The sequence below is a fragment of the Aspergillus terreus genome, genomic scaffold, assembly GCF_000149615.1.
Source record: "Aspergillus terreus NIH2624 scaffold_3 genomic scaffold, whole genome shotgun sequence".
In the NCBI taxonomy this organism is placed as follows: Eukaryota; Fungi; Ascomycota; class Eurotiomycetes; order Eurotiales; family Aspergillaceae; genus Aspergillus; species Aspergillus terreus.
Window position 1 is genome coordinate 502,129 of NT_165926.1, and position 14,756 is coordinate 516,884.

At 52.6% G+C, this 14,756-nt stretch overlaps 6 protein-coding genes across 6 annotated transcripts in view; 2 read left to right on the forward strand and 4 right to left on the reverse strand.

Annotated features, from left to right (window-relative positions):
• The window catches only part of ATEG_02067 (uncharacterized protein), a gene marked incomplete at both ends in the record, with an annotated part of 2,828 nt that extends 2,468 nt beyond the window's left edge, over window positions 1–360 (reverse strand). The window contains one exon of the mRNA XM_001211245.1: window positions 230–360. Coding sequence (XP_001211245.1) covers window positions 230–360 — 131 coding nt within the window. The remainder of the gene's footprint in view (window positions 1–229) is intronic.
• A 1,120-nt stretch (window positions 361–1,480) lies between these two features.
• Window positions 1,481–2,314, reverse strand: irs4 (the record flags this gene model as incomplete). Its single annotated transcript, XM_001211246.1, has 2 exons — window positions 1,481–1,590; window positions 1,729–2,314. The coding sequence occupies 2 exons, from the start codon at window positions 2,312–2,314 to the stop codon at window positions 1,481–1,483; spliced, it is 696 nt and encodes a 231-aa protein (XP_001211246.1).
• Window positions 2,315–2,342: 28 nt separating this feature from the next.
• ATEG_02069 (uncharacterized protein) lies at window positions 2,343–3,266 on the reverse strand (the record flags this gene model as incomplete). Its single annotated transcript, XM_001211247.1, has 1 exon — window positions 2,343–3,266. The coding sequence occupies one exon, from the start codon at window positions 3,264–3,266 to the stop codon at window positions 2,343–2,345; it is 924 nt and encodes a 307-aa protein (XP_001211247.1).
• Window positions 3,267–4,166: 900 nt separating this feature from the next.
• Window positions 4,167–7,626, forward strand: ATEG_02070 (putative C2H2 transcription factor; the record flags this gene model as incomplete). The annotated part of the gene is made up of 6 exons (XM_001211248.1): window positions 4,167–4,197; window positions 4,291–4,516; window positions 4,652–6,134; window positions 6,187–6,447; window positions 6,499–6,643; window positions 6,686–7,626. The coding sequence occupies 6 exons, from the start codon at window positions 4,167–4,169 to the stop codon at window positions 7,624–7,626; spliced, it is 3,087 nt and encodes a 1,028-aa protein (XP_001211248.1).
• A 935-nt stretch (window positions 7,627–8,561) lies between these two features.
• On the forward strand, window positions 8,562–11,348 carry ATEG_02071 (DNA ligase (ATP) DNL4; the record flags this gene model as incomplete). Its single annotated transcript, XM_001211249.1, has 5 exons — window positions 8,562–10,344; window positions 10,392–10,523; window positions 10,576–10,708; window positions 10,755–10,860; window positions 10,908–11,348. The coding sequence occupies 5 exons, from the start codon at window positions 8,562–8,564 to the stop codon at window positions 11,346–11,348; spliced, it is 2,595 nt and encodes an 864-aa protein (XP_001211249.1).
• Window positions 11,349–12,022: 674 nt separating this feature from the next.
• On the reverse strand, window positions 12,023–13,824 carry ATEG_02072 (uncharacterized protein; the record flags this gene model as incomplete). The annotated part of the gene is made up of 2 exons (XM_001211250.1): window positions 12,023–12,088; window positions 12,400–13,824. The coding sequence occupies 2 exons, from the start codon at window positions 13,822–13,824 to the stop codon at window positions 12,023–12,025; spliced, it is 1,491 nt and encodes a 496-aa protein (XP_001211250.1).
• Window positions 13,825–14,756: the final 932 nt, after the last annotated feature.

Consider the following 14,756-nt stretch of genomic DNA (forward strand, 5'->3'; position numbering starts at 1 on the left):
GGAAACCAGGTTTAGCATCTAGTCAATAAATGGTGATATTGGGGGGTACAGAAAAGGCCACGACAGTCCAACAGAGAAGATGAAAGAGGACAGAGATGAAGGACGTACATTGGAACAAGGGTCTTGACCGTCACAACGTGTTCGCGAAGCACGACTGTTGTCAAATGTTAGCTGAGATGCGCCATGTGGAAGATGGATGACGATATTGATCCCACTCTTAGACACATACCAAGATAGACAGGCTACTTTGACCGGGGGTTTGGCAAACTTCTTCCGAACCACAGTGGGCCGGGAGGTCCTGGGCTGGGTCACTGGAGTAATTCCATCGTGACGAGATGGTCGATAGTCCTCAAACACCATGGCGCTGGTGGAAGGTGATTGCGTAATCAGAGTAAATGGTCGTAGGACAACCCGATACAGTCACCGACGGCGTTCGTAATAGATTGATAGTAATGCGCCGACCGCGAAAGGTGAAAGGAGCGTGGAGTTGTAGGTAGTGTAGTAGTAGTAGTTGTTGTATCCTCCGTCATCCACCGACGTCAAGGAAGTAGATGGGGTGATCAGCACATCACGACGGACAGGCGAAGGCACAAAACAGACTTGGACACGGGATTAAAAATCACCAGTGCCTGGGTGGTATGTACGGCGACCCGGAGACGTGGAAGTGGTCTGATAGAGTCGTGATAAAAGCTGGGGGAGCTAAGGCAGGCCCGGCCTGTGCAGCGCATCCAAATCCCGAACACCAGCGCTTCGGGATTTGCTCCCTCCCAGACAAGCACAGTGGCGTTCGATGGGCGATGATTAGTCAAGTGCCGGTCGACGAAGACTGAAGATCGTCACTAGATAGTACGGAGTAGGCAGTAGGTAAACCGGCGATCAACGGAGATGAGATCTGTATGCAGGCACATTCTTTTGTACAGAGGACTAGGTAGTAAAGGAGAATAGATCGGTAGTATACCTGTAGTATCGTACTTGCATAGATTTTGTTTTTCTCTCGGAGACACCGTAGATCACGTGAGGACCCGACACAACGGCCCTTTCTACTGTATAACTACGACTTGTTTACTACTTAAGGGCTCCATCAGCTTCTTATACACTGCTTTACGGAAACCACTTTCTCCTGCTGACCACAAGGCAACGGCCTGGCCCAGACCAGCCCGGCGCATGCCAATGCAGAGAACGGTCGCCTTCTTCGTCGCCTCCTCCATTAGCGGAATGCCTCTCGCGATCAGACGCTAGGGGGAGGTAGTCCCACGATCAATCTCACATCAAATACACCGACATGCAAGTGTCAACCGTTAGACTCGGCCTGGCCGACCAAGCCACAATACTAGGTAGTCTATCATCCTACATATGATACATAATCATCCGTTCGTACTTTGCATTTCGTACTTTTTCCAACGGTCTGATATGGTCCAGAAACGTCCTTGTGCCATGCTTTATATTTATTATTAATATGCGTATGTACAGATATCCCGTATCATTGGCTGTCTACTCCTGGTGGCCCCGAAAGTCCATCATGCACAAGGGACCACCCTGCATCGACGATCAGCCAGAGCTCGACCTCGGAAAGAGGGCCCCGAGCCAACCCTGTGAGGCGAAGTCAAGAAGAGAAATGAATGTCGGTCAGACTGATGCCCGACACTCGCATCACACTGCCCCAGATGCTCCTCGGAACCTGAGAAGGGAGTTTGTGCCCCCGGAGTTGTTGATCAATCAGCCACATACCGATCACAAACTCCTCCCGTGTCAGAAGCCCAATCTTCTGTTGATCGACGAGCTCCCAAACCTGTCCCAACACATGCGAAGGAAGACGACTCCTTAACCAAATGTCACGCACCACGACCTTGGCAACCATCTCTTCTGGATGCGGTGGGTACTGAATGGATGGCGAACCCGGTATCGACAGGTACTGGTGCACTTGCTCAGGGGTCGGCACATGTAACCCTTTGTTTGCAGCCCACACGCCCTCGTATCGCTTGCGAGCCTTCTCCGTGATCTCCTCGCGCCATCTCTTTCGATCTCCCTCGTGATGCTTGTGGGGATGCTTATGGGGGAGCAACCGGTGGTGGTGTCGGTGATCGTTTTTCATTTCTTCCTTCATCTTGGCGGGGCTGCGCAGCGTGTGTCGGAGAGGGCTCGACGCCCTGGGGTGTTCTGCTAGCTCCTTCCGGCCCGTTTGTAGATGCAAGGTGGAGCGATTTCCTGCCCGTCGCTGCGGTGGTGGGGGCGGAGGAGATCTCCTTGCGGAGGATGCTCGGGAGGACGCCAATGACGACGCCACAATTGCATCCGACAGGGCCTCTTCATCCATGCCGGTAACCAAACTGGAGTTGCTATTATTATGGGCCCGCCCATAGATAGACGATGAGCTCGGACTGGAAGCTTGCGGTGAAGAGTTCATTTCGTCCAGAAGGGCACGGTGATTGGACCGTGGGGGAAGTGCCGGAGTCTGGCCTTTGAGTAGGGCGGAAGGTGTCGTAGACAAAGTAGCCGAACGAGTACTCGACGGATGGGATTTCAACGCGTTTTCTTGTTCGCCCGGCATGGATGCTCACTGGCATTGACGCCGGCGCATCAGGGACGACCGGCGCAACAGTCCCTGATGCGCCGGTCCGAGGGCGAGACACAGGACGCGGTTTCGTCGCAGCCAGCTGCGAAGGTAACGAAGCCGGTGGCTTCCGCGGAATAGATGCATTGCTGGGAGGTGGGTTTTTGCGTTCAATGGAGTTTCCGTCATGTGATCTACTTGGGGTGGTTGGTGTATCCCGGCGTTCTGGTGTGTCTGGCTGTGTATGTGGTCTATCAGGATGATGATTAGACAGTGTATCTTTCTTATCCGCTCTTATATTGCTGGTCGTGAGTGCCGTTGGCTTGCGACTGGGAACAGGTGGCTTGTGAGAAGGCAATCGTGCCGCGACATCTTGCTCGGAAGAATGCGGCGCGATCGCTGTCGCCTCCCGGGGAGTGATCTTGGACGACGCTGCAGACGCTGGTGGGTCGGAGTGCTTTGCAAATCTTCCTATCTTGTCCTTGACCGATCCGACCTCAGGCGGCACGTCGGGCTCCCCGGCGGACTGCGGTCGTGATGACGGCTTCTGATCACCGCGACAGCCATCACGGTCTCCTTGGGCGGAAGCTAACCCCCGTGAGAGGGACGATACGGCGGTCTTTGGCGAATGAGCATTGAATGCCGTGGCAGCACCTTTGACGGCTACTTGGCAGCCAGACAAATGGGGAGCTACCCGCTGGTTCGGGGCGGGCATTGGGCTCGCCATTCATGGCCCGCTGCGAAGTTTGAGCGCCAGAAAGAAAAGACGTTTTGGGGTGTTAAAGCCTCGTGTTAGGTGATAGCGAAAACCAACGACGATCCAGATCAAGGAGAGGATCATGCCATGATTCCGTACTTGGCAGATAGAGATGTGGAGATCAACAGGATTCTGCCATCGCTTTCTGCCAGCAGGACTGCCGACTTAGGAAAGCGGAATGGAAGTCCGACGATCTGATAGACTACCTAGCACGGAGTAGATTTGTTCTGCCATAAATTACTCTTTTGCATGTAAATGGACCCTCTGAATATTCTCATAATTTGTCAACAGGTCCTTCCCCATCGATGCTGAAGAGACTAACTCTTTCAGCATAACACCGACAGAAACCCTCTAGCTCTGGACGAGTCAACCAGCACCCTCTATGTATAACCGCGCCGTAATTATCCGATCCTTCTTTACTAACAGATCAAGCTCCCCATTAGACGAGGGAAACATCTTGTGTCGGAATGCCTGCGGCCACCAATGTAAACTATATAGGGTAAAGAAACGGGATCTGGCCGCCACCTGCTCGATTTTGGCCGCCACACGTAGGGTCAGCTCAGTATGGACAGAAGCAATGGATTTATCCCATCGCATTTAACCGAGTGCGGGGAATTCATCCGGATCGACTAGCCATGTTTCCCCGCCTCCGGTTCCTCTGCCAAAAGCTTTTACCCCAGAGCCTTGCGACAAGATCCGACTTCTTCTCTCCTCCCATCTGGGCTATGTTGGACCTGCAATTTTGATCTCCTCTTCGCTCTAGATCATGTATGGATATCTCTTATCGCTCCTCTCAACTGCTGCTGTACCATCTCAGCGGCAATGCTGAAATCCCGCGTGTTGTTCCCATGAGACACCATGTCGCTGGAAAAGAGCGACGCTGGCCCAGGTAAGTCCAATTTCTTTCGCCCCGCTTTCCTATCGAGAGATCAACTGTGGACCCTTTCGAGGAGCACAAGGAATTTTAGATCAATTCTAACAGAGCGATCAATAGAGGCCGTAAACTTCCCTGACGTTGACGGTACCATCAAAACCGACAGCCCTGGCGAGGATCGTGGCATGCAGCCTAGCGCGTCTTCCGGTCAAACCACGTGTTCCGTCTGCCGAAGCACGTTTAGAAGGCCGGAGCACCTGAAGCGTCATTTCCGCAGCCACACCAAAGAGAAACCATTCGAATGCACCCAGTGTGGTCGTCATTTCTCCAGGACGTATGTATTTCTTGCTTTGAAGCCGTTCAATCTTTGAAGCCTCCAATGGCTGACCGTGGCCAGTGATACACTCCATCGTCATGAGTTAAGCCATCATACCTTAGGCTGCGATGGCGGGAAAGACCGCACTCATAGAATTACCGTCAAGACGTTCCGGGCATGTTTCAAATGCGCCGTCGCACGCGTGCGATGCAGTGGAGGATTCCCATGCGCTCGATGCGAAAATCGATCGCTGGAATGCCAATACCCCACAGAGCGTCGCTCCAAAGCAAAGGGGCGGAAGGATGCATCTCAGGTCTTACTGTCGTCAAAAAATGGCGCACCCAATGACCAGCCCTCTCGGCAGAATCTCTCTCAGCAGACTCTGTCTCCCTTAGCCCCGGATAGCGACGGGGCTGCCCAACCGCCATCTCAAACTCCAGCTTATGAAATCGGCCAATTCCAAGTTCAATTGCCCAGTTCGAATGGTCCTAACCCATCTGTCCATCGCGCATCTGGGCCTGGTTCTCATGCATACTCTGAAACGCTGGAAAATGGACACCAGGGAATGCGTCGCGATACCAATCCCGACGCTCCTTCCGAGACCACCACGCCACCATTTCATCCATACGGCGGAGCAAACGTCCTTCAACCATACCCTCGCGTATCCACTTCAAATATGCGCGGAACACTCGCCGCGGAGCGGGACTCCGAACTAAACTTCCAACTACGAAGGCCGTTAGAACCAGCAAATACGGAGCCAGAGATCGACCCCGCCGAGACAAGCATGCAACAATCCCAGCTAGCGTTCACTCAGCCTTTCCTCGACCACTCCACACTCTCTACAATTAATTGGCTTCCTAATGACTTTTTACTTGGCTCAGTAAATGACACCTCTACCTCCCCTGGCTTTTCGTCGCACACTTTCCGAGCAGGGCCTTCCTCAAGCTCTCTAGGTCCGGGATCTCTGTTCAGCCCTACCTTCAACCACTCCCTGAGTGAAGATATAGCTCAGATTCAACGTGGATATACCAACAGGCCAGGGACAACTGGCGTGTCTTCTCGCAGCACTGATCAACCACTACCATCCCGACTGGAGTCCAATTTGAACAACAAGCGCTCTGCAGATAATGTACACAACTCTGGAGCGCAGATCTCAAAATATCAACGAAAACCAGGGCCATCTGGAAGCCGCCATAGAGGGTCTACGAGCCCACTTCCTCACATACAGAAAGACGATGCAGAACCGCAGTTCTTGTTTCCTATGATCGAAGAGCCGACTGTAGATGCGCAATTCGAAAACGGAACAGCATCCTCATTCAAGATAGAACCTCAGACATACGATCATATCTACCAGTGGTTTCGCCGTTTATGTTGTGCCGACGATTCTCTTTACCGCAAATTCGAATCAGCGACCTTCCCAACCGCACGGAATCTGTCGACCTTTGTGACTATGTTTTTCAGCTCTTTTCAGCCGATTTATCCTATCTTCCACCGTCCAACGTTCAACCCCAATGCATGCCATTGGCTGGTGACCGTGGCAGTATCAGCAATAGGCTGTCAGTATGCTGGGCTGAATGAGCAACATAAATATGCGCAGGCATTTCATGAGTTTCTTCGACGGGCCATTAATGTCGAGGTAAGCTCTCTAGCTTGAAAATTTGGTGGGATCTATGATTCACAATACTCAGAAAGAAAAACATCGATTTGACCGAAGCCCACTGTGGCTTCTCCAGGCAACAATCCTTAATTGCCTTGGGCTGTTTCATGGACGCAGCGAGCGATGTGGAGCTTCTGCTTTCAGCAGCTTTGGGGACCTGGTGAACCATACCATGAGAGAAGGCCTACTGGGCCCATCTGGCCTTGCCGGCCTACGCCCCGAGACATTAGATCAACAGTGGGCCCTATGGATTGAAGACGAAGTCAGGCGACGATTAGGGTATCTTATATGGGTAGGGAAGCCACTTCAATAAGGCTTGGTCGTCCTACTAACGTGGAAATAGCTTCTGGACTGTACACTAGCATATCATTTCGATAGCCGCCCTTTACTCTGCCTCGATGATGGCCAGGCGCCCCTCCCCTCCCATGAGAGACTTTGGCAAGCAAACTCCGCTCTGACGTGGAAGAGGCTGCTCGATGATATTCCAGGTATGTGTGCTACCAACGATCTGCATCTTCAAACTGACACAGTGACCACAGCGAAGGAAACCCCATCGCTCTATGATGCGACTCTTATGATGTATATTGAAAAGAACCTCGTGCCCTGGGCGGGCGAATTCAGCCAGGTCTTAATCATCCATGCCCTCTACCACCGAATGTGGGAGGTGGGTGACTACTTTCGTCGTCCGTTGTCATTTTGGAACCCGACTGCGAAAAAGCAATCTCGCGAATCTGCGATTCCATCGGGGTCTGTCTGGCTACCGGGGATTCCCTCATATTCGAAATGGCGTAATAGTGCTTGCGACTGTTTGGATATTCTCCACTGGTCAGCAAATAGCGCCATTACTGAAGCTGCTGGACTGGAGCATCCCCCGGTGCTGCATCTGCACGAAGCGCGGCTAATCTTACTGACTCCCTTTCGGGAGATTCGCACATTGGCTACGGCGCTGGCGACCGATAGGGTCCACTGGGTTGACCGCCAAGAGACCCTTGAGTGGCAATACGTTCTGCGTTGGATGAAGCATGATCAGTACAAAGCACGTTTGGCGGTCATACACTCGGGAAACACCTTATGGCATGTGCGACGATACTTGGCCAACACATTCCACGAGCCTGTAGCTGTCTTTCTCGCCACCCTCACGCTCTGGATTTACGGCCTGTGTCATGCCGAAGTATTCCCCGACCAGAGCGCTGCTGGACAGGAGCCGAACACAACAGTGACCATCCAGCTGGACACCCCTTGCGATGACCAGTTGGTCCAGATGTTTGTCCGTAAAGGACACCGCATGATTGGGAAAGTGACGGGCGTGGGGGACGTTTGTGGTCCATACGGGCCAGAAATGATCCTTAAAATGGGCTGCGAGACCCTTGCCAAACTCAGCTCCTGGGGGATCTCGCGAAGACTGGCGGCTATTCTCACGCAGCTCGTCGAGGTCACAGCCGAGACTGCGAATGGTCTCCCTGCTATGTAGACATGTGTTGGGCAAGGAAGTTCCAAGACCAATGTGAATATTTCATGCATTCATTGTATTATAGATCCAAGTATATATCACCTGTACTTACCAACTATACTCGTCCGGTTAATGCGAAACTCTGGGGTTATAAGTCTGACGACAGATTGTAACCGGGCTAATGTTGTGTATACTGGCAGAGATATACAACCACCAATATCTTCTGCCGCCGGGCCCCCATCTAGGGCCATATGTCTATCCAACCCAATTCCCTAACCCATAGCAAGTGTCCGATACTGATTGAGTATAGTACTGGTGTGAGCGGACTATCTGGTTCGAATGTACGTAGTTCGTCTGTGATGTCATGTCACACGCTCCTTATCTTATCAGTTGGGGTGCCTAATGTAGCCTAGACACTACGGAGCTTATAACTCTCCATCCCCCGCATAACACGACAACACATGCCATGGAGCATTCCACTTCATAACGCAAGATGGATTCTGGCGATATTATGGACCATGAGAGACCGCCGAATCCCCCAGTGGATGAGGATGGCTCCGACCTAGATGAAAAGTAATCCACCGATCCAGCGCTTCAACAACAGCTCACTAATGTTACTCCTCACAGGTATCCCAATCGCCCACGCAACCATTCTCCAACTCTACCCTTTCACGAGCTCTTTCAAACACTGTTCAACCCCCTGAGTGAGATCAAAAAGAAACCAGCTGGGGCCGCGCCTGCGCGCCGCAAAGTTGGTCCCCATGGGCAGTCGACCGCGCACCTGAACCCGTTGGAGCGACGACGCGACGTGATCGAGCGATTCATCTCACGGTGGAGGAAGGAAAGTCGGCGACGACATATATCCCGCCTTCCGGCTGATCCTTCCCGACAAGGACCGCGATCGGGCGATGTACGGGATTAAGGAAAAAGCGATCGGGAAGCTTCTTGTCAAAATCATGAAGATCGACAAGAATTCCGAAGACGGGTTCAACTTGCTGAACTGGAAGCTCCCCGGACAGGCTGCGGGATCCAGCATGGCGGGCGACTTCGCCGGGCGATGCTACGATGTCATCTCGAAGCGGCCGATGCGGACCGAAGTCGGGAACATGTCCATCGAGGAGGTCAATGAGAAACTCGACCGACTGTCAGCGGCCTCTAAAGAAGACGAGCAGCTTCCCATTCTAACAGACTTCTACCGGCACATGAACCCAGAGGAGCTGATGTGGTTGATCCGGATTATACTTCGTCAGATGAAAGTCGGGGCGACGGAGCGGACGTTCTTTGATGTATGGCATCCCGATGCGGAAAATCTGTACAGCATCTCCAGTAGTCTCCGACGGGTCTGTTGGGAGTTGCATGACCCGAACATTCGACTTGAGGCCGAGGACCGGGGGATCGCATTGATGCAATGTTATCAGCCGCAGCTGGCACAGTTCCAGATGCATTCGCTGGATCGGATGATTAGTCGCATGAAGCCGACCGAGGATGACCCTGTATTCTGGATCGAGGAGAAGCTCGACGGTGAACGCATGCAACTCCACATGCAGTCTGACGATTCCATTCCCGGGGGCAGGAGGTTTCGGTTTTGGTCGAGAAAAGCCAAGGACTACACATACCTTTATGGTGGTGGAATATATGACGAGAATGGTGCTTTGACAAGACATCTAAAAGACGCTTTCGCAGATGGGGTCGAAAGCCTCATCTTGGATGGTGAGATGATCACATGGGATCCAGAACAAGATGCTCCTGCTCCCTTCGGTACTCTGAAGACTGCGGCATTGTCCGAGCAAAGAAACCCTTTCTCAGGAGGATCCCGTCCTCTCCTGCGCGTGTTTGACATTCTCTACTTGAACGGACGCGACCTGACCAGATATACACTCCGGGACCGTCGGAATGCGTTGCAGAAGAGTATAAAACCTGTCCACCGCCGGTTCGAAATCCATCCCTACCAGGAAGCGACCGGCAAAGCTGAAATTGAAGCCGCGTTAAGATCGGTTGTCGCAGAGGCTTCAGAGGGCCTGGTGCTCAAGAACCCTCGCTCGCCGTACCGCTTGAATGAACGACATGATGATTGGATGAAGGTGAAGCCGGAGTACATGACCGAATTCGGAGAGTCTCTTGACGTTGTAGTTATTGGAGGCTACTTTGGATCAGGCCACCGAGGTGGCAGGCTTTCGAGCTTTCTGTGCGGGCTCAGAGCAGATGGCGGTCACTCGTCTCAGGGCGCCACTTCAACGAAATGCTATTCTTTCTGCAAGGTAGGCGGAGGGTTCAACGCGGCCGATTATGCCAATATTCGACATCACACGGATGGCAAATGGAAGGAATGGAACCCCAAGAAGCCTCCCACAGAGTATATAGAACTTGCAGGGGGTGATGCGCAGCACGAACGCCCAGATATGTGGATCAAGCCAGAAGACTCAGTCGTCCTCTGCGTCAAAGCAGCCTCCGTCTCGGTCAGCGATCAGTTCCGAATTGGCCTAACACTACGCTTTCCACGGTTCAAGAGACTGCGGATGGACAAGGATTGGAAAAGCGCGCTGTCGGTGCAGGAATTTCTGGACCTCAAATCAAACGTGGAGCAGGAGCAGAAGGAAAAGGAGTTTAGCGTCGACAACTCGCGCAAGAAGCGTGTCAAGAGAACGACGAAAAAGCCCCTTGCCATTGCAGGGTACGATTCGGACGCTGAGATCGAATATGCAGGTCCTTCTGGGCATATATTTGACGGGCTCAACTTTTGTAAGATCGTGACCACCAAGGCTTTGGATGTTTGCTAACCAAGGTAGTCGTCTTGACGGACTCCAACATGCCGGTAAAGAAGTCGAAAGCGGAGTTGGAACAGCTTGTAAAAGCGAACGGCGGCAAGTTTTATCAGACGAACAACGCGGCTCCTCACACAATCTGCGTGGCAGATAGAAGTATGCCTACACATCACGCTGATCGTGACCTTTGGTGATTGACACTTGGCAGGAACGGTGAAAGCTGCCTCTCTGCAGAAAAGCGGCAATGTCGCTATAGTACGGCCTTCGTGGATCCTTGATTGTGTCCGGCAAAATGAAATTGATGCCGGGCTGCCCGATTTGCTCTTGCCTTTTGAGCCTAGGTATGTCTATGTCAACACGGTCATATAGCCCACTAACAAGCCATAGACACATGTTCTTCACCACCAAGGATAAAGAGGAGGAGATCATGGCAAGCCTTGATCCATATAATGATAGCTTTGCTCGGGATACCACTAACGAGGAGCTCGTCGAAGTAAGCACCGTTGTCTATGTGTGGTGCAATCCACTGACATCACGTAGATCTTGAAGAACATGCGCAAGGACCACGATTTAGATGCTTCTCAGAACACCGACGCGATAGACAAACTGATCAAGCGCATTCAAGAGAAAGCCAGCTCTGGGGCCGAGGCTCCGTTGGGGTGGTTGTTCAAAGGACTGACCATCTTCTTCCCACAACTGAAGAAAGATGAGATAGATGGCGAGACTCCAGCATCCACTCAGATCTACCGCCTGTCCTTAGCAGCGAACACCATCCGCTTTGCGGGTGGTTGCGTGGTGGACTCCATGAAACACCCGTCTCTTACTCACATCGTGGTGGTGCCGGATAGTTCCTCTTCGGAGGTCTCGTCAATTCGAAAATCGCTATCAGCAAAGGCAGGGGGAAAGCTCCCACATCTCGTCACGGTGGAATGGATCGAGGAGAGCTGGGAGCAACGGACATTGTTGGATGAAGAACGTTAGTGCCTGTTCCTGACATACGGCTAGGACCTCCTTAACTAACGGGACTCCAGGATACCAAAGATGCAAAACATCTTAATAAGATGAGACCACACGATACCCCCATTGAGCCTAGCCAAGTTCCGTTTGCTATCACCAAATTACCCCCCAAACACGGCAAGTCTGCCGAAGAACCATGCTACCCGTATTCCAGTATGCACTGCAGATATACAATAATCAAAATGCAATGCAAACGCGATCCTCCCCGTGGTCAATCGACTTGCGCGATCCCTCGCATTGGCCGAGCCATAAGGATCAAAACAAGCTGGTCGTCGTATTCCATGACTGCTAAAGCGCTTATCTGCAGTCCTGCCCAAACAGACAACCCAAAAGGATAGAAAGACTCCCGCTTCATTGGACAGAGATAAGCAGTCTGCATGTGAACAGCGTCATTTATGAGGCCCCCTGGTCCCTGCCTTGGAATGAGCTCGTTGCCTGTGACACCGCGCATCCATGGGTAGCCACATTCGATATTCGGGGTTTCTCTCAACCATGGATGCGGTGCATTGAGTTTTCATGAACTCACCGTGTAACTATGCTGTTGATCGTTTGTTATGACGTTACCAAGGGAGTCCTTATCTTGCGTCCCCGATATGGACAAGCGCAGGTGTTTATCTATCTACCTCGGCGTTAGTTAACTATGTACTTTGGAGCGATATCCGGATTAATAATACAATCCAAGACATGCTGAACAATAGTACGCGCTGTTTAGTAGGTAGTACACCTCTAGGATCTGTATCAAGTCGAAAAGAGTAATAAGTCGTATCCATGATCAAAAAGAATGTGATGTGCATCCCAACTGCCTGACCCTCCCAAACGCCATTCTTGCTCTATGCAACCCAAAATGCAAGCTCCAGATATGTACAGCGGAGTAGAAACAAACGAGTGAAAGCTCACGCAAGCGCTGTGCAAGAAAACGAAAGGAAGCCAAGGAAAGAAACAAAATATCGAAACGTCGCGACAGTCAAACGCATTCTATCGAGATTCCGACCCATCTAGATGGTACCGCGCTCACCTCTTCGTCTTCCTCGTCCACGTAAGGTGTAAACCGGTGCTGGATGCCCTTCCGGGGTGGTAACCAGACCCGCGCCCGTGTAGGAATGTCGTCACGCAGCTTGCCGCTCCGGCGCATGTTCATCTCAAGCACGACCATGCGCAAAAAGTCGCAGTTCTCTCGGGGCTCGCGCGGACGTGTCATGGGAGGGATTTCTGGGTCAAAAGGTAGCAAATTTCGGTCGCGGCCTTCGGAGCCAGCAAGGTGGAAGCTACTCTTGCGGTTGCCCTGCTTCTTGCCCGAGCGATGGTACGTCTGCATTTGGACAGAAACCGGACAGTCGTGGGAGTCCACATTCTCGTTCGGATAGTCGTGGTACGCGTAGAGTTCTGCGGGAGAAACGATCGGGTTCAGATAACGTCTGAGAGCTGGAGACGGTGGTTCATTCATGGGCGGAGGCCGGCGGTCATCTGTCATCTCTGGGGTGATCGTAAACAGAGATCGCGTAAGGAAATCGTCCGGTTGGACAGACGGCGTTGCGAATGTCGAAACCGACTGCGCTGCCGATTTGATGGCGCGGAGAGAGGCAGTCAAATTAGACTTGAAAGAAGAGCCTAACCGCGGAAAAGACCGGAGTTGCGTAGGCGTCTTGGAAGGAATCGGTTCAGGCAACGGAGGGGCGTGGCTGGCGGGCTCCTCCCAGTCTAGTTCTGGAAGTTCGGTCTCTAAAAGTGGGTGGTCGAACGCGCAGTTTTCTGAGACTGACAGACGTCGATATCTCCTCTCGAGAGGGCTTCGTTGGCTGGAGGGGGTGGATGGAATCGGAAAGCTGCCGGGCGAATCCCCGTCGGGATCAAGCGACGGGGTTGACTCGACAGACATGGAACGGACCGAGAACGACGGACTTTCACTGGCACAATCACTCACGACGCCCTCTGGAGGACTCAGGAGCAGATCGAGCACGGTGTTACCGGTACTTTCCATCAGATTGTCGTCCTTGGACCTGACGCCATCCATGAGCATCCTGCTGAAATCCTGGACATGGTTGCCACGAGGAAGCTTTCTAGATTCTCGAACGGTGCGGTGGCGTCTAGGGACGGGGATGGCAGTGGCTTCCAAAATCGAGGCTATCGAATTCGGGACAGAGCGGTCTCGTGAAGCAGTAGAGGACGAGCGACTGGTGGTTTTGCAAGTTCTCGGGGTTCTGGGGTTCTTTTCGGCCAAATTGGTTGTGTGGGACGTTCGAGACGGGCGTTTCGGAGGGATGACGACGGGTCTCGTCTGCGTGGGCGACAGGTCCTCCTTATCGGGAAGATCCAGGCCAGGGCCGACGTTTTGTGCCGAGGAGTTCATAGTCGGATCGGGCACGGGGGATTTCTCCCCATGCTGGCGAGAGAACTTGGGAGATGGAACAGAGCTGAACAGAAAAGCCCGGGGAACCATCATGTTTGCAGCTTATCGAGGGCACAGCGCAGTCGTGTAGTGATAAGGCGTCCCAAGCCCGAGGAGGCACTCTGGTCGAGTGTCTGCGCGAGATACATGGATAGGCGGGACGGGAGACGAAGAACCAGAGAGGAAAAGAAGCGACCACAACGGGGCTCCCCTCAGGGTTGGATTCGGGGTTAAATGGAACAGTCGGAGGGAGTTGGGTGGGTGTGTTGGCAGAGCAGCGAGGCGGGAACGTCAGGCCAAAGGGAGTCCAACCCAAAGCGTGAGACTTAACCACTCTGGGAAGGGTATGCAGGGGCACACGCGACTAGCCGACACTCTGTACAGGGTATGTGACACGACGGGATGGGGAGGGATGTTTTGGACGTGGAAAATATAAATAAAGAGAGAGGATGGAACTAGTATGGACAATAACAAAGGAGGGAGTACCAGTAGTGAGAGAGGCGAGGAAGACGAAGTGGTGACCTCAAGAGCGCTGAATGCGGCAGGGCGATAAGACACACGACTTCGCTAATCCTCGGTGATCCACTGGTCAGCCGGAGCTTACCGCCTCATCGGGCCCGGCGTAATCCCGTTACGGCTTAGTGAGCGGCAAAATTACGCAGATGCCGTGTTCCGGGGTGAGACAATACCAGCTGTGACCAGCTATTACCGGCTGGTACGCTGCCGTCTCCACCCGCCGAATGTTCGATTCTGCAGTGTTACGTAAGGCCATACTCCGTAGTGCCCAACCGGATTTGGCGGTGAAACAATTTGTACTCCGAAGCAATTGTGTTTTGTGTGTTTTCTTCTGTCATTTTCTTTTCCTTTTGCCTTCTTATTGTGTGTGCGTAATCATAGGTTCAACAGGTACTCCGTATTCTACCGAACACTACAGTAGATATGTTGGATCTTGTTCGGTTGACAGCAAACTTTCCTCCGACTGTGAC